Here is a 23,706-nt window from a genome sequence, read left to right as displayed (position 1 = left end):
TCATCACGAGAAAGCCGAGCATAGAATTCTGAATGATAATTCCTCTCGAGAGCTCATGATTGGGGCATGAATATAGCATTGATTTAAGCCTCCCCAAGCTTGAGCGATGCTTTCTCTGTCACGGGGCCAAAAATTATAAATATAATTTCGATCACGATGTACTAAATGCATAGGATAAAACTTTTGATGAAATTCCAATTTCAACTGATTGTAGTCCCATGATCCAGTATCATCACATAGCCTATACCATGTTAACGCCTTATCCTTCAAAGATAAAGGAAAGACCTTCTTCTTGACCTCATCCCCGGGCACACCTGCAAGCTTAAATTAACGACAAACTTTATCTACATAGATCAGATGCAAGTCTGGATGTGATGTTCCATCTCCTGTAAAAGGATTAGCCTGTAGTTTCTCAAGCATACCCGAAGGAAATTCAAAGCAAATATTTTCAGTAGGTGCAGCAGGTTGAGGAGCAAATCTTTGTGCTTCCGTTCGAGGTGAAGATACCCCGAACAAGCCCCTCAAAGGATTAGTATCCATAGTGACAAGTGACAATAAATTTCAGCACACTATATGAATGTTTCCTTACCAAGTTCCACTTACCAAAGGCGCTTCACTCCCTGGCAACGGCGCCAGAAAAGAGTCTTGATGACCCACAAGTATAGGGGATCAATCGTAGTCCTTTCGATAAGTAAGAGTGTCAAACCCAACGAGGAGGAGAAGGATCTGACAAGTGGTTTTCAGCAAGGAAAAATCTGCAAGCACTGAAATTGTCGGTAACAAGTGATTGTGTGGTGAGATGAATCGTAGCAAGCAACAAGTAACAAAAGTAGCAACGGTGCAGCAAAGTGGCCCAATCCCTTTTGTAGCAAGGGACAAGCCTGGACAAAGTCTTCTAAGAGGAAAAACGCTCCCAAGGACACATAGGAATTTATGTCATGCTAGTTTCATCATGTTCATATGATTTGCGTTCTTTACTTTGAGAGTTTGATATGTGGGTGGACCGGTGCTTGGGTAATGCCCTTACTTGGACAAGCATCCCACTTATGATTAACCCCACTCGCAAGCATCCGCAGCTACGAAAGAAGAATTAAGACAAAGTCTAACCATAGCAATAAACTAGTGGATCCAAATCAGCCCCTTACGAAGTAACGCATAAACTAGCGTTTAAGCTTCTGTCACTCTAGCAACCCATCATCTACTTACAACTTCCCAATGCCTTCCTCTAGGCCCAAATAATGGTGAAGTGTTATGTAGTTGATTTTCACATAACACCACTAGAGGAAAAACAACATACAACATATCAAAAATACCGAACGAATACCAAATTCACATGACTATTATTAGCATGACTTATCACATGTCTTTAGGAACAAAAGTAACTACTCACAAAGCATAATCATAATCATGATCAGAGGTGTAATGAGTAGCATCAAGGATCTGAACATAAACTCTTCCACCAAATAATCCAACTAGCATCAACTACAAAGAGTAATCAACACTACTAGCAACCTTACAAGTACCAATCAGAGTCGCAAGACGGAGATTGGTTACAAGAGATGAACTAGGGTTTGGAGATGAGATGGTGCTGATGAAGATGTTGATGGTGACGAGTCCCCTCCGATGAGAGGAGTGTTGGTGATGACGATGGCGATGATTTCCCCTCCGGGGGGGAAGTTTCCCCGGCAGGATCGTCCTGCCGGAGCTCTAGATTGGTTCTGCTCAAGTTCCGCCTCGTGGCGGCGGCGAAACCACGAAAAAGCTCCCTTTTGATATATTTTTTTTTGTACGAAACCCTCCATATAGCAAAAGAGGGGGAAAGTGGGCCAACAGGGTGCCCACAAGCCCCCATGGCGCGGCCTGGGGGTGGCCGCGCCATGCAGGCTTGTGGCCACCCCTTAGCCCTCCTCCGGTACTTCTTCAGCACAATATTTTTTATATATTGGGGAAAAAATCTCCGTTGATTTTCAGGACGTTTGGTGTTGCGCAGAATAGGTATCTCAACTTTCTGCGCAACTCCAAACGCTATGAAAATCAATGGAGATTTGTTTTCCAATTTATAAAAAAATACTGGGCCGAAGAAGTGCCAGAGGGGCGCCAGGGGGTGGCCACAAGCCTGCACGGCGTGGCCACCCCTAGGCCACGCCATGGGGGCTTGTGGGCACCCTGTTGGCCCACTTGCCCCCCCCCCCTCTTTTTCTATATGGAGGGTTTTGTCCAGAAAAAATCAGAAGGGAGCTTTTTCATGGTTTCGCCACCGCCACGAGGCGGAACTTGAGCAGAACCAATCTAGAGCTCCGGCAGGACGATCCTGCTGGGGAAACTTCCCTCCCGGAGGGGGAAATCATCGCCATCGTCATCACCAACACTCCTCTCATCGGAGGGGACTCCTCACCATCAACATCTTCAGTAGCACCATCTCATCTCCGAACCTTAGTTCAGCTCTTGTAACCAATCTCCGTCTCGCGACTTCGATTGGTACTTGTAAGGTTGCTAGTAGTGTTGATTACTCTTTGTAGTTGATGCTAGTTGGATTACTTGGTGGAAGAGTTTATGTTCAGATCCTTGATGCTACTCATTACCTCTCTGATCATGAATATGATTATGCTTTGTGAGTACTTACATTTGTTCCTAAGGACATGGGATAAGTCATGCTAATAATAGTCATGTGAATTTGGTATTCGTTCGGTATTTTGATATGTTGTATGTTGTTTTTCCTCTAGTGGTGTTATGTGAACGTCGACTACATAACACTTTACCATTATTTGGGCCTAGAGGAAGGCATTGGGAAGTAGTAAGTAGAGGATGGGTTGCTAGAGTGACAGAAGCTTAAACCCTACTTTATGTGTTACTTCGTAAGCGGTTGTTTTGGATCCACTAGTTTAATGCCATGGTTAGACTTTGTCTTAATTCTTCTTTCGTAGTTGCGGATGCTTGTGAGAGGGGTTAATCATAAGTGGGATGCTTGTCCAAGTAAGGGCAGTACCCAAGCGTCGGTCCACCCACATATCAAACTATCAAAGTAACGAACGCGAATCATATGAACATGATGAAACTAGCATGACAGAAATTCCCATGTGTCCTCCGGAGTGTTTTTCCACCTATAAGACTTTGTTCAGGCTTGTCCCTTGCTACAAAAGGGATTAGGCCACTTTGCTGCACCGTTGCTACTTTTGTTACTTGTTGCTTGCTATGAATCATCTCACCACACAATCACTTGTTACCGACAATCTCAGTGCTTGCAGATTTTTCCTTGCTGAAAACCACTTGTCAGATCCTTCTGATCCTCGTTGGGTTCGACACTCTTACTTATCGAAAGGGCTACGATTGATCCCCTATACTTGTGGGTCATCACTAACCAGTGGATGATATCACAGAGAGCACACCTTGTGAGCTAAAGGTGAAAGTTGCTAACTTAAGGTTGACAATGGCGGTCAGCATGGCCATACCAATTGGACATAAACTAACTTGGCATTGCTATCTGGTTCCAAAAGGGCATGCTGTCGTCGCGGTGGATGAAGTGATGATAGATTATGAGGAGCTGAAGCTGGACTACCCTGCAGGTGAAGACAAGGATTTGACTGAACTTGGAGAAGTCAAGAAATAGACCATTGTATCGTCAAAGGAGCACATCTTCCTTCCAAATTGGCCGCCAAGGCCACTGACTGCTCAGAGCAGCAATCCTTAATCACCTCCACCTCACCAGTCTCCAGCGCAACCGTCGTCTTCGCCGCCTCACCAGTATCTAGCGCAACCTCGTCTTCGCCGCCTCACCAGTCTCCAGCGCAGCCGTCTCCACTGCCGCATCATCCGTATCCACCACCCACTTAGCCGTCTCCGTCCACTGAGGATCAGAGCAAAAAGAGGAAACGTACCACCACTAATAGTGGCGGCAGAAAGGGGGTCCGATCACCGAAACGTAAGTTGTCACCCCTCCCAAAAGTACCTCATAAGGATATGGAGATGAGACCTTGGGACTATAGTGGAGAGGAAAATAAGAAGAGGGAAGACGCCCAGCATCAACAGTGGAAGGCTGACATGGCTAACAAGAAGAAGTCGAAAGAGCTAGATTTCCCGGTCACCCCAGAAGATCACGCCGCGTGCGTGAAAATGTTGAACACCCTTGCACAACCCCCGCCAACGTTGCCAACAGACTATGAACGCTCTATTCTCAAGTCGGCTGAGGCAAAAAAGTAGAGGTTGAAGAGTAGTACGTCCAGCGGGAAGTCAGTTGCCCAGCTCGGACAACACAAAAACCAATCGTGCCCCCCGCTCAAAGTGTATTCCTATAAAGAGGTGTGCTCGAGCGGAGATGCGGTCGAGCAGAGGAATGAGGAAAATGCTGGTATCGATCCGGAGTTTGTTGCACTGCACGGAAAAGCGGCCAAGGCTCATGGCATGTCTATTGCTCAGTACTTAAACCATATACATGAATTCGCTGACGTAGCATACCGGTACCGGCACGGGTCTCCTCTCATCAAACGTTAGTTAGTCAACGAGCTACCAACAAAAATGCGAAGATTGCACAACTGGTACATGCGAGCATCTGTTGAACATAAAAGTTGGATCTACCGGGCATATAAAAACGAGCATTACGGGCATGGAGAATGCGTGCTAGTGATTGAATTCGACGAATTATTTCAGTTATACCAACAATACGCCCTCAACAAATCTATCATCAATGCCTATTGTTTGTAAGTATTATTAATTTATGTCATTAAGTCTTACTCAACTCGTTCATTGCATGTGTATAATCCTACTCATCACTACATTAATTTTGTAGAATGAAGATTCTCGAATGCAAAAGAGGACAAATCTATGACATTGGGTTCATTGACCCATATATCATTCATGAGAAAATTCTTGATGTGAATCCCTGCGAGACAGAGAATAACTCGGTACAAGGGTTAAGGTTTTTCCGCTAGCAAAAGGGAAATACTACTTCCTTACAACTTCAAGTGAGTGTTACTACACACATTCTATTTTTGCTTACACGATGTTATTAAGTGTATAATTGACTCGTTATGCGTGCACATGTTCCACTTTATTCTGTTAATCATTGTACCTGACGATGGACTAATAAAAGTCATGGACCCAAAACGCACACCCCTCGCTGATTGGGCGAACATGCAGGAATGTCTCGAGAGGTAATTTCAATCATTATGGCACTATATCGGCAACTTTTCGTTCATTTCCTGATAGCAAGTAATTAATATAGAACTCCTTTATTCATTTTCTTTTCTTGGTAGGGCTTGGAAACGGTTCACCGCCAAGTGTCGGGGAGTTTGGAAGCAAGAGCTTACATTTAGACAAATGGATATAAGTAACTACTAGCTAGATCCACACATCTCTTTATTCTAGTTTCAATACCATTATCATTCTTGATTATGTTTTTGATTGAACTATGTTCTCGTAAAGTGTTTGAGGTAGGAACATGAGAACAATTTATGTGGATACTATGTTTGTGAGTTCATTCGCCAAACGACCCATGAGACGGGCAAAAATAGGGACATAAAAAAACAATACTCACAACTTTATTTTATTACCGTCAATTGTGTTCGATTTCATTGATATATATATTGACCTCTTCTTTAAATTAGATCAAACGGTTGCGGGACGGTCTTCTACCATAGGAACGTGTACGAGCAATTCAAGAGGAAATTGATGGATTCTTAGATGCAGAGGTCCTAGATGTGAAGGGAGAATACTATTGCCTGTCAGTGCAATTCAGATGAAATGTTAAAGTGTAAAAAAGATGCATATGTGCATGTAACCCGTGTCTACATTTTGTAATATGTTCGACAAAGCACGACGGATGAGATGGTGTAATATATTCATGGCGATGATGTGCAATATAGTTGTTCCTTTATTGCTGTGTATGTATCATCCAATTTAGTGCAAAACAAGAATTAAAAAATGCCCAAAAAAAATGGGAAAATAGGGGGCAGCAAAATAGCCCCATCCAATTTAGTGCAAAACCCTAAAAAGTCCTCAAAAAAAGGCAATGAAGCAATAGCCCCGGTTCGTAATAAGAACCGGGACTAATACCCCTACCCCCTCGCTCCCAGCCCCGCCACGTGTAGGACCGTTAGCCCCGGTTCGAGGCCGAACCGGGGCTAGCGTTAGTCCCGCTTTGTTAGTCCCGGTTCGTGAACCGGGGCTAATGGCCCAAACGAACCGGGGCTATAGCCCCGTTTTCTACTAGTGCTTGTTCTCTGCGACTACGAGCATGATCAGAGAAAGGAGGGGAGTGCAAGTTGAGCGAATGGAAGGAGGTGGAGAGTTGGCAGCTCCTTTGTGGGAAAGACAAAGCATATGACAGAAATTGTGTCAAGTTGGGGTTAGCTAGCTAAGCTGGAAATTAGCAAGTGGCATGCCATGTGCCTGGTAGTCCTATCGCTGCTCGAAAAGCAGTGCTAGGTCTCATGGTGCACCTGGGGGACACGGGCTCTATGGCCTCGTCGGAGCTGGCGGAGCAGAGGATTCTCGGGCCGCTCTATCGCACCCTCGAGGTGGGCGATCGGTTGATCGTAATGTGTGCGTCTGGGGGACATGGGCTTTGGGGCCTCATCGTCGAACTGAGGTAGCAAGAGCTGGCATGGATAGCTTTTGTTTTGATCCAGCCACTTGGTGCCATACCCGTCTTCGGCTGCCAATACTTTTGTCCATCTATTTTTGGTATATTCTTCGGCTTGGAGCCGCTGTTGCTTCGATTGGAGGCTACGGGTGGTAGCTATGAGCTGCTGCCTGAACCGTTCGTGACCCTCAGGATCCTCGGGAACCGTGAAGTCTTCGACCTCTAGACTATCTTCCATGTCGTGTAGGGGGAGGTAATTTTCATCGTCTGAATCGTCGGGGTCGTCGGGATCGGACTGGCCTTCGGATCCTCTGGTGGCTGCTCGAGAGCTCCGAGGTTACCGGGGGTCCTCCGTGGTTGTGTTCTCCCCGGTGCCCTATACCGGGTTCATTAGATTCGGACATATATATGAAGGTTCCTGACAAAATCTCTATCTCAAATAAAAGTGCGAATGACAACATTTAGTTTGTAAAGCTGAATAAGTCATTATATGGCTTAAAGCAATCGGGACGGATGTTGTACAACCGACAGAGTGAGTTCCTTCTTTAGAAAGGTTACTCCAATAGTGACGATTTCCCATGTGTCTTCATCAAGAAGTCCTCTACAGGATTTGGCATCATTTCTGCGTACGTTGATAATCTCAACATCATTGGCAACACACCGGACATTGATGAAACACGCAATCACCTAAAGATGGAACTTAAGATGAAGGATTTGGGTAAAACCAAATTTTTCTTAGGGATCCAACTTGAGCACCTTCCCTCGGGAATCATGGTACACCAAGCTACATATATCCAAAAAATATTGGAGAAATTCAATATGGACAAATCCTATACATCTAAAACTCCTATGATGGTTTGATCTATAGATGTAGAGAAAGATCTGTTCATGTCAAGGGCTGATGGAGAATAGGTGTTGCGACCTGAAGCTCCATACCTCAGTGTCGTTGGAACGGTCATGTATCTTGCAAACTGCACAAGACCTGATATTGCATTTGCAGTGAATCTACTTGCTAGACACAACGCAACTCCGACCAAACGTCATTTGTCTGGAGTGAAGAATATCTTTTGATATCTCCAAGTCACAAAGGATCTTGGTCTATTTTTCCAGTTCAAGAGAAATCTGGACTCTGATATGATTGGATATACAAATGCCGACTATTTGTCTGATCCCCATAATGCCAGATCACAAATCGGCTTTGTGTTCCTACATGATGATACTGTTATATCATGAAAGTCTTCAAAACAGTCTTTGGTCGAAACATCTACAAATCATTCTGAAATAATTTTATTATTTGAAGCATCATATGAATGTGTATGGCTTCGCAGAATGATAGACAACATACAACAGTCGTGTGGAATTGGTTCGATGGGATCACCCACCATAATCTATGCGGATAATGCAGACTGTGTTTTACAAATGCAAACATGATACATCAAGAGTAATATCACTATACATATTTCTCCTAAGTGGGTTTTCTCTCATAATCTTCAGAAAAGTGGGGAGATAAGCATCTTGCAAATCAAATCATGCGACAACCTTGCTGATTTATTTACTAAGTCTGTACCAAGCTCAACATTCTAAAAATATGTTCATGAAATTGGTATGCTATAACTTAGAGACATGTAGGCATCAGGGGGAGTCTCTTCTTAAGATATCCTTATTTAATGACATCACATTATGCTATATCTTTGTGAGTTTATGTTTCAGGTTCTCATCAAATTTTTCACGAAGAGGTTTTTTAGAGGAAAACCCTTTTTGAGATAATAGCGCTACCCCGACAATCGTAAGATGATTCCATATGGTCAAGCATAGATTAGGAGAAGTGTTAAGATTAAATTACAATATGTAATTAAGGAAAAATCTCCCCTTGCCCAAGGGACGTGCGGTTGCACCCGCACGGACGCATATGTCCCTCTGCAACCGATGCATCTCCCTGAAACCGACACCTCCTGTGGATCGGCGTGTCTATCCAGAAGATATATAACCATCATGTAATCCATCGATTAAGATGATTCAGTCACTTGATTCAAAACATTTAGCACTGCCTTGAGATGGTATGGCAGAGCACTACAGAGAACTGTTGTGTTTGTACATGTCCTAACCACCTCCCATTGAAACCGCGTCGTGGTCTTGGTGGCCGTGCATGTTAGACCTACGGACAGCTTGTACGTATAGCCTCTTTTCTTTTAGGCTGGTTGCAATGGGAAGTATTATATATTAGTATCATCCATATGATACTAGTGTATGACACTACACCCCTAATGCATAGTATCATATGTTAATATTATAAAATAGTTTATCTATTAACATGCATGACATATAATAATATAACAATTAATATGATACGGTATAATAATATGATACTCAATCCTCTCTTTCTTCATTTAATACTATGGGATCTCATCAAATATACCTAGTTGACATGCATGATACTACCATTACGATCAACCTTAATAAAACATCCCACCCGAGTAACATTTAATTAAGAGTTCCAAAATCATCACATAAGCCACCTCATCGCATAGGTAGTACTCCCTCCGTCACGGCATGAAAATTCTTTAGAACCTAAGTGGTTATTGATTGGCTGTGAGATGGATTAAAAAATAACATTGATACTACACATGCATATAAAAATTATACAACGAAATAGTAATTAGCTGGTAGGAGTAAATGCAATGTATCTTAAACCTTATTTATTATAAAAATGCATGTAAATTTAACTGTGTTTTGTAAACCTTGACGAAGGTAGTAGCAAAACTGAGTTAATTGCAAAAGAGTGCCACAATTGGGGCCGTATTCACAAGTTGGTGCCATATTTCAATTTTTTTACAAATACGTACCAAGATACAGGCCGTATTTTGCAGATCGCGTATTTATACGTATAGATGCTCTTTCTGACATACATGGCCCACCTGTCGGCCTCTTAAAGGAAAAAACGCCCGGACCGCTGCGGCTGGGGGGAAAACCGGCTCTCTGCTTCCTCTCGTTTCGGATCGGCTGCGGGGAAAACCGGCTCTATCCATCTCTCCTTCCTTTCGCATCTGTTCCCAACGCTAGTCCCTCTCCTCTATCCCAGCCATGGCGGCGGCGGCCCCTGGAAGCATAGTTCGTGTTGGCGACGACGGCTACGTTGATGGCGACGACGACAACGACTCTTATTCGTCCGATGAAGAGAGGTCCTGCGATTTCTCCGAGCCTGCTGTGTCCAAGGGGAGGATGTTGAGGCTAGCACAGATTTGGGTGGCCAATCCAAGCACAAGCCATCATTGGACGTCTGGGATCGGCGGCATTGAGTAAGTTTTCTTCATCAATTTATAGTATTGGGGATTGAATGAAATGGAGATTTAGGATTAGGTTCCCAGTCCAGTTTCTGATTATGCCCAAAATCTCCTGCTGCTGTGTCCTGCTGCTGTCTCCTGCTGCTGTGTCCTGCTGCTGTTAGATTTATTTAGTTTCAGTTCTCTAGTTTGTGAAATTTAGTGTTACATTGTCCTGCTGTTGTGTCCTGCTGCTGTTAAAATTATGTCCTGCTGGTGTGTCCTGCTGCTGTTAAAATTATGTCCTGCTGCTGTTAGATTTAATTAGTTTCAGTTCTCTAGTTTGTGAAATTTAGTGTTACATTGTCATGTGATGTGAATTTATCACTGACAATTGATATTTTTTCTGAAATTGCAGTTTATATCCAGAAATTTGGGATGTTGCCATTCATTTTCAAGATCTGGATAGTTTAGAGTTGAAACTGTGCAGTGATGATGTTGTCCTTCCTAGTGTGGTAGCACTGATGGAGACACAAGTCTATGGAAGCACTGAATCAGTGTATTTTGATAAAGGCATAGGAGTTGATGGTTTGGAGAAAATAGATAGCAATAAAAAGTTGCAACAACTAAAGAGGCAGCACAAGGATGCCAAGTTGCTGAATTTGTCTGTGTATAGGGGGAGTGCACCTGTCTTTTAAGATGTGCTTGTGACACAAGAGAGACAAATTGTGGTTGGAATACAAGAGAGCAGAAATGAGGAGAGAGAGCAGAAGGGCAAGCTGAAGCTTAAACAAGTAGTGGAAGAAGATAGTATTGATGCATCTTCATTTGATTCAAAGGGTCCAATAGATATTGAACATGATCCTTACTTCATGGGGGAGGATAGGCCAAAAGAAAATGAGGGAAGAGGGCTTACATTAGAAGAATTTGAACAGGAAGAAACAAATGATGATGAAACAGACAGCAGTGGACTTGATGATGAAGTGCTACCAGAGGTCTTACATCATTATGATGGTGAAATAGACGTGGAAGATTTATTTGAGCTGGATGAGGAGGATCAAGTTGTTCAAGAAGGAGAACACATTACTGAACCTGCAATAAAGAGGAAGAAACTTCCATTGGGTAGAGGACCCACAAGCAGGTCACATTCCAGTGCCATACAAATATATGAACCAGATTTTAAACCCTCATCAGATGAAGAGGAGAAAGGTTTCCTTAAGGAAAGTGATGATGATGGGTTTGAGCCAGCTAGTTTTGTACCACCTAAAGGAAGAAAGAGCAGGGCAAAGAAACAGCCACCTAGGAAATTGTATGATGAAAATAGGGAAGAGCCACATAATCAACTATGTCTGAAAATGTGTTTCAGAGATCAACACCAAGTTAGGGATGCTTTGTTGAGCTTGCACATCAGTCAGAGTAGGTCTTTTCAGTATCACAGGAATTCAGATAAAAGAATAATTGTGGAATGCATAACAAAGAAGATATGCAAATTCTTTATGGTGGCAGCAGTTATAAAAGGAGAGAAAACATTTGCAATAAAGAAAATGAGATTGCAACACACTTGCCCTACTACTACAGATAAGAGTAGGGTCACTGCAAAGTGGCTTGCAAAGACATATGAGGGATTGTTTAGATCTGATCTCAATACTAGCATTCAGACAATGATTGACAACTGCCAAGAGAAGTATGGTGTAGAAGTTCCAAAGGCAATGGCATATAGGGCAAAAAATCAAGCTGTTGAGAATATTCTAGGAGAGCACAAGAAGCAATATACCAGGCTTAGAGACTATGCTCAGACTGTGATGGATACAAACCCTGGTAGTAGGGTTATAGTTACAATAGTAACTCCAACACCTACTGCAAAAATTCCACATCCTGGGCCAAGGTTTCATGCAACGTTCTTCTGCCTCAATGGAGCAAGGGAGGGAATAATAATATATATCCCCTGGCATTTTCTATTGTTGGACAAGAGGATACACAAAGTTGGTGTTGGTTTCTCCACCAACTGAAGATCTGCCTAGGAGGAGAAACTGGACAGTTTAGTCCATACACAATCATGTCTGATAGACAGAAGGTAATACTGAATTTTGCTTAGAACTGTAGTTATTAATTGTATCTTAGAATTGTATCTTAGAATTGTAGCTTATAGTTGTGTCATGTGTGAACAGGGGCTACTGAATGCAGTGAATCAAGTTTTTCCTAACTCCCACCAAAGATTTTTCCTTAGACACTTGTATGCAAATTTCCAGAATGCTGGCTTTAGGGGGGAAGATCTTAAGAAGTACATGGATAATGCCAGTTATGCTTATAATGAACACAAGTTTGAACTTGCAATGGATCATATGAAAAAAGAGAGTGAAAAGGCTTGGAAGTGGCTTAGTGAGATACCTAAAAAAAACTGGGCTAGGCATGCATTTGACACAAACTGCAAGACAAATTTGGTTGTTAACAATCTGTCTGAGGTGTTTAACAAGTACATCCTTGATGTTAGGAAAAAACCAATTAGGACAATGTGTGATGGTATTAAAGATAAGATGATGGTGAGGTGGCATAGGAATAGAGAGATTGGGAAGGCAGCTAGATGGGGAATCACACCTCATTATAGTGAAAAGCTAGAGGCAGAAAAGGAAAGGGCCAGATTCTGCAAACCCATTCAAGCTGGTGTCAATTTGTGGCAAGTGAGTAGTGGACAACAGACACATGTTGTTAATTTGGAGCTTCACACATGTAGTTGCAGAAAGTGGGACATTACTGGCATACCATGTAACCATGCAATCTCTGCAATTAACAAGGCAAAAAGGTTTCCAGAGGATTTTGTGTGCAACTTCTTCAGAAAACCTTTGTATGTGGCAGCATATGAACCAATGATTTACCCTGTTCCTGGTGAACATAACTGGACAAAAAGTACAGGGCCAGACATAGACCCCCCTGAATTTAAAATTAAGAATGGCAGAAAGAAAGAGAAGAGGGCAAAGGGAAGATTTGAACTCAATTATACTCCAACATAACAACATGACCATATGCAAGCACTGTTTCAGTATATATACTGAAAATTTACTCAAATGTGACTGGACAAAAATTAACTCAAATTTCAGAAGCAACAACAACATAACCCATTCATTCAGCAGCTGGTTCCAACATAACAAGTAACTGGTTCAAACATAACAAATAACTGGTTCAAACATAAGTCATAAAGCAAGAACAACATAAATCAAACAACAACATGACTCATTCATTCATCTTATCACTTCATCTTTTCATTGAGAAGCTGGTTCCAACTTGAACTTGTAGCAACTTCTGGAGTGAGCTTTTCATTTGAAAGTGACATACAAGCAAGTTCATTCTTCAACTTGGTCACTTCATCAGTGATTTCTGCTTCTGAATTGGCTAGGACCTCCTGTAGTTGACTGATCTGCAACTTCATTTTCCTCCTCTCTTCAATAAGCCTCTCCTTTTCTTTCAAATGGTTGCACTTCACATTTTTGATCATTTTCCCTTGAGCTCTTGAAAGGTTTTCAAGAATGACATACTTCTCATTCAACTTCTGGTTCTCTCCCTCTTTCCTTGCTATCTGTGCCTTCTGCTCTTCAAATTCTTTTTTGTACTCACTGACCACATACAAATGCTCTTTTGTCCTAGTTTCTTGGGCCTGAAAAAGGGTGTCCACATGTTTAGCTAGTTCCTGAAATTTAGCTTCAAGACTCTTCTTCTCACATGTCAAAGTCTGAATTGTTAGTGCACTATTCAGATTGTCACTCCTCCGGTAAACTTTGGCATCTTCATACATTTGCCAAAGCTTCAACAGGGCATTATGCATTGGTATAGGCCAATATGGATCAACCCATTCAACAAATCCACAGTTATCAGCTCCCTGTAAATTAAACAATACACAAAGCATAGTAAGGATAGCATATTTAACTTTCATCAAACTGATAAATAGGACTGTGCAATAGTTACCTGCTCAGCACATGCCAAGAACCTCCTGCCAGTGCTGGTTCCTTCAAAAGCTACAAATCTTTCTGTTGCTTTGCCATGCTTCCGGCAGAAAACCATAAGATCCAACTCAAGCCCTCTATAATCCTTATCTTCAATGCTATCATAAATCTAAAGCAAGAAAAAATCATTACTAAGAAACCATACTAAAACCATAACCCCTACCAAATTATAACAATTATCAAATCACCAAATCCTAATCAGGCTACCAAACTACAATATAATTCACCAAATCACCAAACCTAACTAAAATCCTAACTAAGCATCACTAATTCCCCAAATGCATCAGCACTAAATCCCCAAATGCAGCTGCACTTAAATCCTAAGCAGCACTAAATCCCAACCTAACCTAAATCCCCAAATGCAGCTGCACTATACCCTAAAACAGACACTAAAATCCCCAAATGCATCCGGATAGAACCCTAACCCTAGCTGTGAGCACTAACCTCGTATTTCTCGTCGTCCTCACTGTTTTTCAGAGCATCTGAGAGTAATCCTGGCTGTTGTCGTCGCTGCTTTCCTCCTCAAACTCCATGGCGTGGCGGAGCTCGGCTGCCGGCGGCGAAGAAGAGCAGGAGAGGAGCAGCGGGGGTAGGGAAGAAGAGAGCCAGCAGCAGCCAAAAGAAGTGCGACCAGCCAAGGGTTTTCCCCGCAGCCGAAGAAGAAGTGCGACCAGCGAAGGGTTTTCCCCGCAGCCAGCCGGTTTTCCCCCTAGCCGCAGCGGTCCGGGCGGTTTTTCCTTTAAGAGGCTGACAGGTGGGCCATGTATGTTAGAAAGAGCATCTATACGTATAAATACGTGATCTACAAAATACGGCCTGTATCTTGATACGTATTTGCAAAAAATTTGAAAAATGACACCAACTTATGGGCACAGCCCCAATTATGGCACTCTCTTGTAATTAACTCAGCAAAACTCGTCAAAGGCGTCCCCTGCACCCTCGTGGGGAGTTTCCCGGAAGCGCCCCCTCCCCGTCAACCACGACCGCAACGCGGTTTCTACGGCTTTGGCCCACCATGGAGGGAGTGAGCACGTATAAATCGAAGGCCCTTGTGTGCCGGTCACCTTAGCTAATTACTAGGCGGCTGCCATGACGCTGTGGAGTGAGCTGAGTGAAGTGGCGACGGTGGCACAGCTTGTCGGCGCAGACGTCGGCGGGCTCATCTCAAGGATCACGCAGGCTGCGGAGACGGCGCGGCAGAACAGGAGGGAGTGCCAGCAGCTCGCGCGTCGGGTGCTCATAATCTCGCGGCTGCTGCCGCTGGTGGAGGACCCGGAGGCGGCGCGGCAGATGGCCGGGCTGGGTGACACGCTCCGGGAAGCCCACGAGCTCCTCCAGTCCTGCCAGAGGAGCAGCGCCGCGTACCATTTCTTCATGGCCGGCAGGAAGGCCGTAAGGTTCAGAGAGATGCAGAACAAGATCGACTTCTACCTCCTCCTCTTCCCCGTGACCAGCCACATCGGCATTGCACGCCGTCTCGACCGGATCTACAAGCTCCTTGACACCACCGGAGCCGGAGCCGAAGCCGGAGGTATGTACATCTGCGGTACAAATTTGTCTCGCGTCTCCCTGAATGCTGCGTGCTTATATATGGTCTCTTTTTCAGGAGTCTACGGTGGTCGTGGCGAACAGGAAGTAGTACCGTATGAAATCCGTAAATTCACGTTTGCAGAAATCGTGGCTGCCACTGATTACTTCGCACCTCACAGGGTGCTCGAGATCGGCACCTATATAGGTCTGTACAGGGGAAGGCTTCACGATGGGCGAGAGGTGACCGTCAAACGCAATAGGGACTGCCCGTCCTACCTCTTTGAGGAATTATTCCGCACGGAGATGGACATCCTACCACGGCTCCAACACAAACACATCGTCCGCCTTCTTGGATCGTGTGTGACTGCAAAGAAGGACAAGCGCCTGTCAACAATCCCGCAACAGAAGAAAAAGCGTCTGCTATCCTGGTGGAGAAAGGAGCCGAAAGAGCCCGAGTGGCTGATCGTCTACGACTGCAAGGCGAACGGCACGCTCTTCGACCACCTACTCCATGATCGAGGCCCCTCCGTGCTGTCGCCGGTGACGGTGTCCTGGAAGATGCGCATCGAGGTGCTCCTCGGCGTGTCGCGGGCCGTCGAGCACATGCACTGTCATGCCAACCCGCCCATCATCCACAGGTGCATCAAGTCGCAAAACATCCTTTTCGACGCCACCTGGGTGCCGCTTGTGTCAGGCTTTGGCTCGTCGGTCGTCTGGGACATGGCGAGCGAGGAGTCGGGGATGACCATTGCGGGCATTCATGGCACATTTGGGTACCTCGACCCAGAGTACGTGACAACATGTTGTATGAAGCCGACGAACGACGTGTACAGCCTAGGCATTGTGATGCTCGAGGTTCTGACCGGTGAAATGCCAAGTGAGGAGTTCAAACAGGGAGGTATACGTATGGCATCTTTCGCCGTCCCCATCATTGAGGCCGGCAATATTAGAGGGTTGCTGGACACTCGACCCGTGCCGGAGCCAACGCCCGGGCAGCTCCGGGCGCTGGAGCATGTGGCACAGACTGCACGATGCTGCGTGAAGGAGGAAGGGAAGGACCGGCCGACCATATCCGACATCGTGGCCAACCTCGAGACGGCGCTCGAATTTTTCTGCAGGGACGACCCAAGCTCCGTTCACGAGTCACCAGAACGTGTTATCGACGTCCCATGGGCAGCCTTCCCATCCCAGACGGTACACTACAGTCTACAGACTGATCAAACTCTCTTACATGAATGCATTCAATTACTATTCATATGTTGTGATCAAGAGGGCTCGCTGCTTACTTTGTGGTTGTGGTCTCTTCATTGATTAGGAGCCTTCGGAGATCACTTTGGCGGAGGATCCTCCAGGCGGTGGCGGCCACGAGAAATGCGCGTCTGATCCGGGCGGAAGCTGCTCCAGCTCCATCGACGGCACGCAGACGCAGCACCTTAAGATTACAAGCTCTATCTAGTCACTAATCGACCATTTGTTATGATCTCGTTTGGCGGCTACAAGGGAAGGAACTTTGCCCTTGACCCCATTCGTCGGTCGTCGGAGACTTCCAAAAGGATTGATGGAACGATGGCCTTCGCCCTACCTTGTTTCTTTAGCTTTTCTTTTCGCAGCAAGTATTCGCCGTGACTCGAACAATTGTCGTCTAGCTGCCCCTACGTGGAAGCTATACGCCACCCCGCGAGGAGTTTTTTTTTACTGTTTTGACCGGCCCACGAAAATTTAACCCGATTCAACCCTTGTTTGATTTCTGTACGTATTTTACCCATATTTATACCCCTATAGTCATGACGTTTTTTTAACACAATACAAATGCAATCGTCCATATACACACATACGCTCATCCCATAAATGCATATATGCACGCCCTATTTTTATGAACACATGCAAAAAACTGTACACATCTCATCGTCAAAGAAAATCGTCTTTTTCATTAAATATGCATTGCCAAAAATACTAAAATAAATGCTATTCACGGGACTTAACTCCAAATCACGCCGTCTTGGTTACATGCAAGACGCTACTGTCTACTGCGTTTGACCATGGCCCATCTTCTGGTTAGGTTTGTTGCTCATCGGACATGGCAAATGGCAAGCGCAAGAAACTCAGGAGTTAAAGCAACTTCAATGGAGCGATTTATTTCGTTCGTAGTCATCCGTTTGAGGCTGTACAGACAAAAGTGATGGCCTAAAGCGTCGATTCGTTTCCAAAACGCGTCCTCGTCGATCCATTTTCGACCAAAATTTGGTACTGAAATGCAACGATGCGGACGCGCGCCTTCTCGGTGTCTGCCCCAACCACCATGGTCAACATAATTTATGACAGTCACCTTCCTCGGGCCCACGCGTCAGCGTCCGCGGTCGGACTTTTTTAATCCGAGCGTGCGGTGGATGTCAGCCATCTGCTTCTAGAACACCCCCGGTCCCCATCTCGCCACCCCTTTGTTTCCTCGTCGGCGACCCTAGCCAGCAGCCATGGACAATGGCAACACATCCGTCATCTATGCTCGCGCTGCTCCCGGAGGAGGTCGTCTACCTCCAGGCTAAGAGGGTGATGCGCCAGGCACACGAGTGCGCCCGTGCTGCGGCCAGCTATTCCCAGAGCAATGGCGACACCCTCATGCTTCCGGAGGAGTCCACCTACCTCCATGCTAAGAGGGCGCTGCGCCTGGTGAATGAACGCGCACGTGCTGCGCCACCGCCGCCACCAGCACTGTCGTGTCGGCATAGCCCGCCCCCGCGCCAGCGCACGAGCGAGGTCGTGCTGCGCCCGGCTACTCCCAGAGCAATGACGACACCCTCGTTGTCTGTGCCCGCGCGCTGCTTCCGGAGGAGGCCACCTACCTCCATGCATGCTAAGAGGGCGCTGCGCCTGGTGAATGAACACGCCCGTGCTGCGCACCGCCGCCGCCACCAGCACTGCCCGTGCCGGCATAGCCCGCCCCCGCGCCGGCGCAACCCAACCTCATCGTCGACGACGAGGACGCCTAGGTTTTTTTTCCTTTTCAATTAATGTAATGGGGACCCGTGGACTCTCGCCGGCTTCGTGGCCGGCTTTTAATGTTTAATTAATGCTTGAATATTATTTTTGAAAATACTTTTTTTAACGCGCCGGTAGGTCAGCGCTGAGCGCATGCGCTGATCCAAACGCCGAAGTGAATGTTAGTGTTCGACAGACCAACCCAAACGAACGAAAAGCGGACAAAATCATCATCTGTTTGAATCGACCGTTGAAGTTGCTCTAACTGTTAAGAGTTAATCAACACAATGACGTTCGCCCTACCTTGTTTCTGTACCCTTTCTTTTCGCAGCAAGTACTCCCCGTGACTTGAACAATTGGACGGGAATTGTCGGCCTCTGCTGACGCTACATGTCGGCTGGGAGCCCCGTCACCCTTCGATTCGATCTATCCCCACCATCTGCCGTTGGTGCCTTCGCTTTCCCCACTGCCCGACTGCTCGCTGCATACTGCTCTGCTGCTCGTTTGGTCGTTCACCTCGGCGGGCCACCGGAAGCACGCTCGCTGCCGGAGAAAAGGCCGGCTTGCCCAAGTAAAAACGCTCAAGCACGATAGTTTACATTCAGAGATCATAAGCTAGTGAGTGTGTTCTTTGTGTCATGAATCATCGAGTAGAATGACCACGTGGCACTTGTGGTAAGAAATCCAAACTTAATGAGAAAAAATCACCAAGCAAAATGTAGACTTGACAGGGGTCTCCTGTTATAGCTCCTTAGTGCAATCTGTCTCCATGATGATGTGGCCCCTAAGCAAAGCAGACAGCGATTTAAGCCCAGCCAATATGGCAGAAGCTTCAGCTTCCACGACGCACTTGCGGGGATTTATATGACGCCTAACTGAGATGAAGACAGGTCTCTAATCGTCTCTACTGCCCTCTCCCGCCTCTCTGATCACCGTCCTATCCTGCTTGCCGATGACAAAGAACCTTGGAGGCTGCGCTCCTACAAGTTTAAAAACTTTTGGGCTTCCTTTCCTGGATTCCATGAGGTTATCCAACGTGCATGGATTGAGTCTTTTATCATCCTGTATCACAAGCTCAAGAAGATTGCTATCCGACTCTCAGAATGGAGCAAGCAGCTCTTCACCAAGGCTAAGATTCTCTTTCATGCGGCTTTGTTTGTCATCTTGCGTTTCGACATTGCCTAAGAGCATCGCTCCCTCTCTAGTGTGAAGATAGATCTTTGATCAAGACTCAAAAGGCAGTTATGAGCTTGGCGGTGCTTCAACAATCACGCAAAACCAATGCGCTAGGATGTCCAACCTTGAAGAAGGAGATGCAAATGCGAAGTTTTTCCATCGCCGCGTCAACGCTCGACGTCGAAGGAATCACATCCATCGGATCAAGCACATGCACGCTTGGGTTACTGATCACAAGCAAAAGGAGAAAATCATTCATGACCACTTCTCGCAGGCCATAGACAAGGGAGACGCAAGTAATCTTGATTTCAATTAGGACGATCTAAACCTGCAACCTCTTGATCTTCGTTGTATGGATGATGCTATTTCTAAAGAACAGGTTTGGGCGGCTATTAAGGAGTTGCCAAGTGGCAAGGTCCCCAGCCCTCACAGTTTCAAGGGCATGTTTTTCAATAACCGTTGGGCGATCATCAAGAACGACATCATGAGGTTCATCATTCGCTTTGACTTCCTCCACACGCCCAACTTTCAATGGCTAAACTCTGCCAATGTGGTTCCTTTATAATCTCAAAATCAGGGCGCGGAGGGTATTTCAGACTATAGGCCCATTAGCCTTATTCGCGACATTGCCAAAATTATTTCTAAGGTCCTCTCACTCCGACTGACACCTTACATGGACGCGCTTGTCTCTAATGCCTAAAACGCTTTCATCAAAAGGAGAAGCATTCATGATAACTTCATATACGTGCGCAACTTTGCCCGCCATTTGCACAAATGCAAGACTCCTGCCCTCCTTTTTAAGCATATTTGTAAAAAAGAAAAACAATGCTTATTTGTGATCTAAAAGAGTACTCCCTCCTTCCCCAAAAATAAGGCTAGCTTGATCAATCACTCCACCGAAAAATACAGCTGTAACTGCAGGGCAAAGTGGTCTATGAGCAGCAACACATCCAACATGTGAAATCCATATTGATCTTTATAAATCACAAAATGAAAATCCAGGTTTTCTGACATGTATACGCTGCCGCCGCCGCCGCCGTCATGGCTGCCCTTCCTTGACCAACCTAACCTCGACACGACATCCATCCAAAACCAGTCCACTAAGAGCAGCAAGAGCATCTTCCTCATGGGCCTGTGTCATCTCTATGGTCACATGACCAATACCCTTTGACGCCCCGGTCTTCTTATAGCAGATCACCTCGGCGCTGGACACTTTGCCATGCTCGCTGAAGAGGAGACGGAGCTGAGTGCTCTTCACTGTGAGCGGCAGACTGCGCACCACCAACCTGTAACTTGGTGTTAACAATATTGCAGAAGTTACACGCACACATGAAAGATCTCTTGGATCGCAAGGTAGATAGATAAGATAGAGTTAGTTTAAATGGTTGTAATCTCCTTCAAACCGAATATCTCTCTCTCTCTTATCTCTTGTTCTCCAAGATGTAATTCAAACGTTGTAACGCTATCTCAGGGTGTTGCGAACCCTCTATTTAACATGCAACTCTCGTCCAAGGTTGGGTACGACGTTCTCACATGGTAATCAGAACCTAGCTCTTCCCATCTAGCGCTAGAACCTCCCTCGCCGCATCCTGCTGCCATGGCCTCCTCCAGCACCTCCACTCCCACCCTCACCGGCCAAATCACCGAGCGTCTTACTTGCAGCAACTACATCATGTGGCGCACCCAGATCGCGCCGCAGCTTCGTGGAGCTGGTGTTTTCGGTTACGTGGATGGAAGCATACCGGAGCCGGCCAAAGTCGTCGTCGGCAAGGACAAGGATGGCAAGGAGGAAACCATTCCCAACCCTCTTCATGCGATCTGGATCTGAGAAGATCAGCAGGTACTTGGCTATCTTCTCAACAATCTCTCCAAAGAGACACTCGTGCAGGTTACCTCCATCAGCCATGCACATGAGCTCTGGGCAGTGTTGGCAATCTCGTCAACCTCGCTGTCCCGCGTCAACAACATCCGAGCAGCCCTCACCAATGCGCAGACAGCCCCCCCCCCCCCCCCCCCCCCAGGTATGTATGCAGCCTATATGTATATTAGTATGTAGGCTAGATTAGGGCCCATATTATTAGAAGGAAAGGATCTCTCGGTCGCTTGATTTCAGCGACATAACCTAGGATCATTAGAAAACAAAAAACAAGCAATCTGACGATTCCTTTACCGAGCCCTAGCTACTGTCCGCCGCTGACGTCGCCGTAGTGGCCGACTGGCTGTACGTAGCAGAAGCAGTCCTGCAGGACAGCAGGAGAGACCCTGGCCCTGTCTTCAGAACACAGCGCAGCAACGGGAGCAGCCTTGTAGGACAGCAGGACGCAGACGCTTGAAAGTTTGAAAGTGAACAGAACGTCGGGTTGATCACGGAAGACAACAGGAGAGTCAGACACATCACGCATGCAGCCAGCCTGTACTCATCTACTCGCCGCCGTCCTCTGGTAATTAACCGTTCTTTGATTAAAACGATTTCAGCAAGCCTACAGACTACAGAAATTAGTATGCCGTGCTTAATTCCTTTCATTCATGTGCAGACCTGCAGAATATAGTCTACACAGTACACACACGTACAGTACAGAGTATTGAAAATCTGAAATTTGGCCATCAAGATTCAGGATCAGGTGATATATAAATTCTTTTTTCATTCATGTGCAGATTTTTTTGGTTCACAGCTGGCACCGTTCAACAATTGATGCAACATTTTTTTGTTTTCAGCATTGTGTTTGTTGTCATGCCGGCCAACAAGAGGAAATATCCATCGGGTAGCGACAAAAGGAAAAAAAAGATGACCGTGAAAAAATTGATAAACTCGCAACGCGGAGGTATTCGACAATTTCTCAAGCCAAGTAATATTGGTGCTTGGAGTACTTCGCCAAATCCAGATGATGCGTTGGCGATTGTTGCCATAGTGGAAGAGCAACCGACTAATGAAAATTCGGACTCTGGTCAGCAAGAAGAAAATATCAACTCCAACATCGGCGATAGCAATGTAAGTGGCTCCGAGGATGTAGGTAATTCATCAGATGCACATATTGAATCTGCTAGTGTTGATGAGCAACCAGTTTATACTGCTGATATTTATGATCCAAGAAATTGGGACAGTCTTGATAATAAAGCAAGAGATATTTTAGTTGAGAAAGCGCCTGTCAAAGAGGATAAAATGGAATACCATGTAGATGATGATGGAATACATTTTTCGTGCACTCATTATTGTAGAAAATTAAGCAATGGAGAGGAACATGATAGGAAATGGCTAGTTTATTCAAAAGATGTCAACAAAGTTTTTTGCTTTTGTTGTAAGATCTTCAAGTCTAGCACCATCTGGATTCAAAGTTCCTTAGCACATGATGGATTAGGACATTGGAGGCATATTAGTGAGAAGCTTAAAGAACATGAAAATAGCATCGAGCATATTAATAACATGAACAAGTGGAATGAATTGAGGGTTATACTGCGGAAAGAGGAGACAATTGACAAGGAATTGCAACATCAAATAACGAAGGAGAAAGAACGTGTCAGGCAAGTTCTGTTAAGAATAATAGTCGTTGTGAAATATCTTGGTAAACGCAGCTTGGCTTTTCGTGGAAATAGTGAGAAGCTTTACAAGGATGGTAATGGTAATTTCTTAGCTTGCATTGAGATGATTGCAGAATTTGACATGGTAATGCAAGATCACCTTAGACGTATTGAGAACAAAGAAATCCATTATCATTATCTCAGTCATAAAATACAGAATGAGTTGATATCTCTTTTGGCTTCTGACATCACATGTTCTATCATAAAGGTTGTTAAAGAGGCCAAGTATTTCTCCGTTATCCTAGATTGCACCCCTGATGTTAGTCATCAAGAACAAATGACTTTTTTAGTTCGATGTGTTAATCTGTCTGATGGGAAAATAAAAATTGAGGAGTACTTTCTGGGGTTCTTGAAAGTGGATGACACTTCTGGCTTAGGGATTTTTAAAGTAGTGCTTGAATCTCTTGAGTCTTTTGGCCTAAATATTAAAGATATAAGGGGTCAAGGTTATGACAATGGTTCTAATATGAAAGGAAAATATCGAGGGGTGCAATCTAGGTTACTTGATATGAATCCAAGAGCATTATATATGCCATGTGCTTTTCATAGTCTCAATCTCACTCTTTGTGATATGGCAAAATCATGTGAGAAAGCTGTTTCATTTTTCGGAATTGTT

At 45.2% G+C, this 23,706-nt stretch overlaps 1 protein-coding gene across 1 annotated transcript; it reads left to right on the top strand.

Annotated features, from left to right (window-relative positions):
• Positions 1 to 14,881: 14,881 nt before the first annotated feature.
• LOC123440964 (putative serine/threonine-protein kinase-like protein CCR3) lies at positions 14,882 to 17,064 on the top strand. The gene is made up of 2 exons (XM_045117503.1): positions 14,882 to 16,556; positions 16,678 to 17,064. The coding sequence occupies exons 1-2, from the start codon at positions 14,922 to 14,924 to the stop codon at positions 16,816 to 16,818; spliced, it is 1,776 nt and encodes a 591-aa protein (XP_044973438.1). The 5' UTR covers positions 14,882 to 14,921; the 3' UTR covers positions 16,819 to 17,064.
• Positions 17,065 to 23,706: the final 6,642 nt, after the last annotated feature.

The sequence above is a fragment of the Hordeum vulgare genome, chromosome 3H (genome assembly GCF_904849725.1).
Source record: "Hordeum vulgare subsp. vulgare chromosome 3H, MorexV3_pseudomolecules_assembly, whole genome shotgun sequence".
Lineage (NCBI taxonomy): Eukaryota > Viridiplantae > Streptophyta > Magnoliopsida > Poales > Poaceae > Hordeum > Hordeum vulgare.
This window is presented reverse-complemented; position numbering and strand designations above follow the sequence as displayed.

Excerpts from the sequence above, each read along its gene's own strand:
- LOC123440964 (XM_045117503.1), top strand. The coding sequence starts at position 14,922 with ATGACGCTGTGGAGTGAGCTGAGTGAAGTGGCGACGGTGGCACAGCTT. Across the intron at positions 16,557-16,677 it reads CAGCCTTCCCATCCCAGACG|GAGCCTTCGGAGATCACTTT; the intron begins GTACACTACAGT and ends TTCATTGATTAG.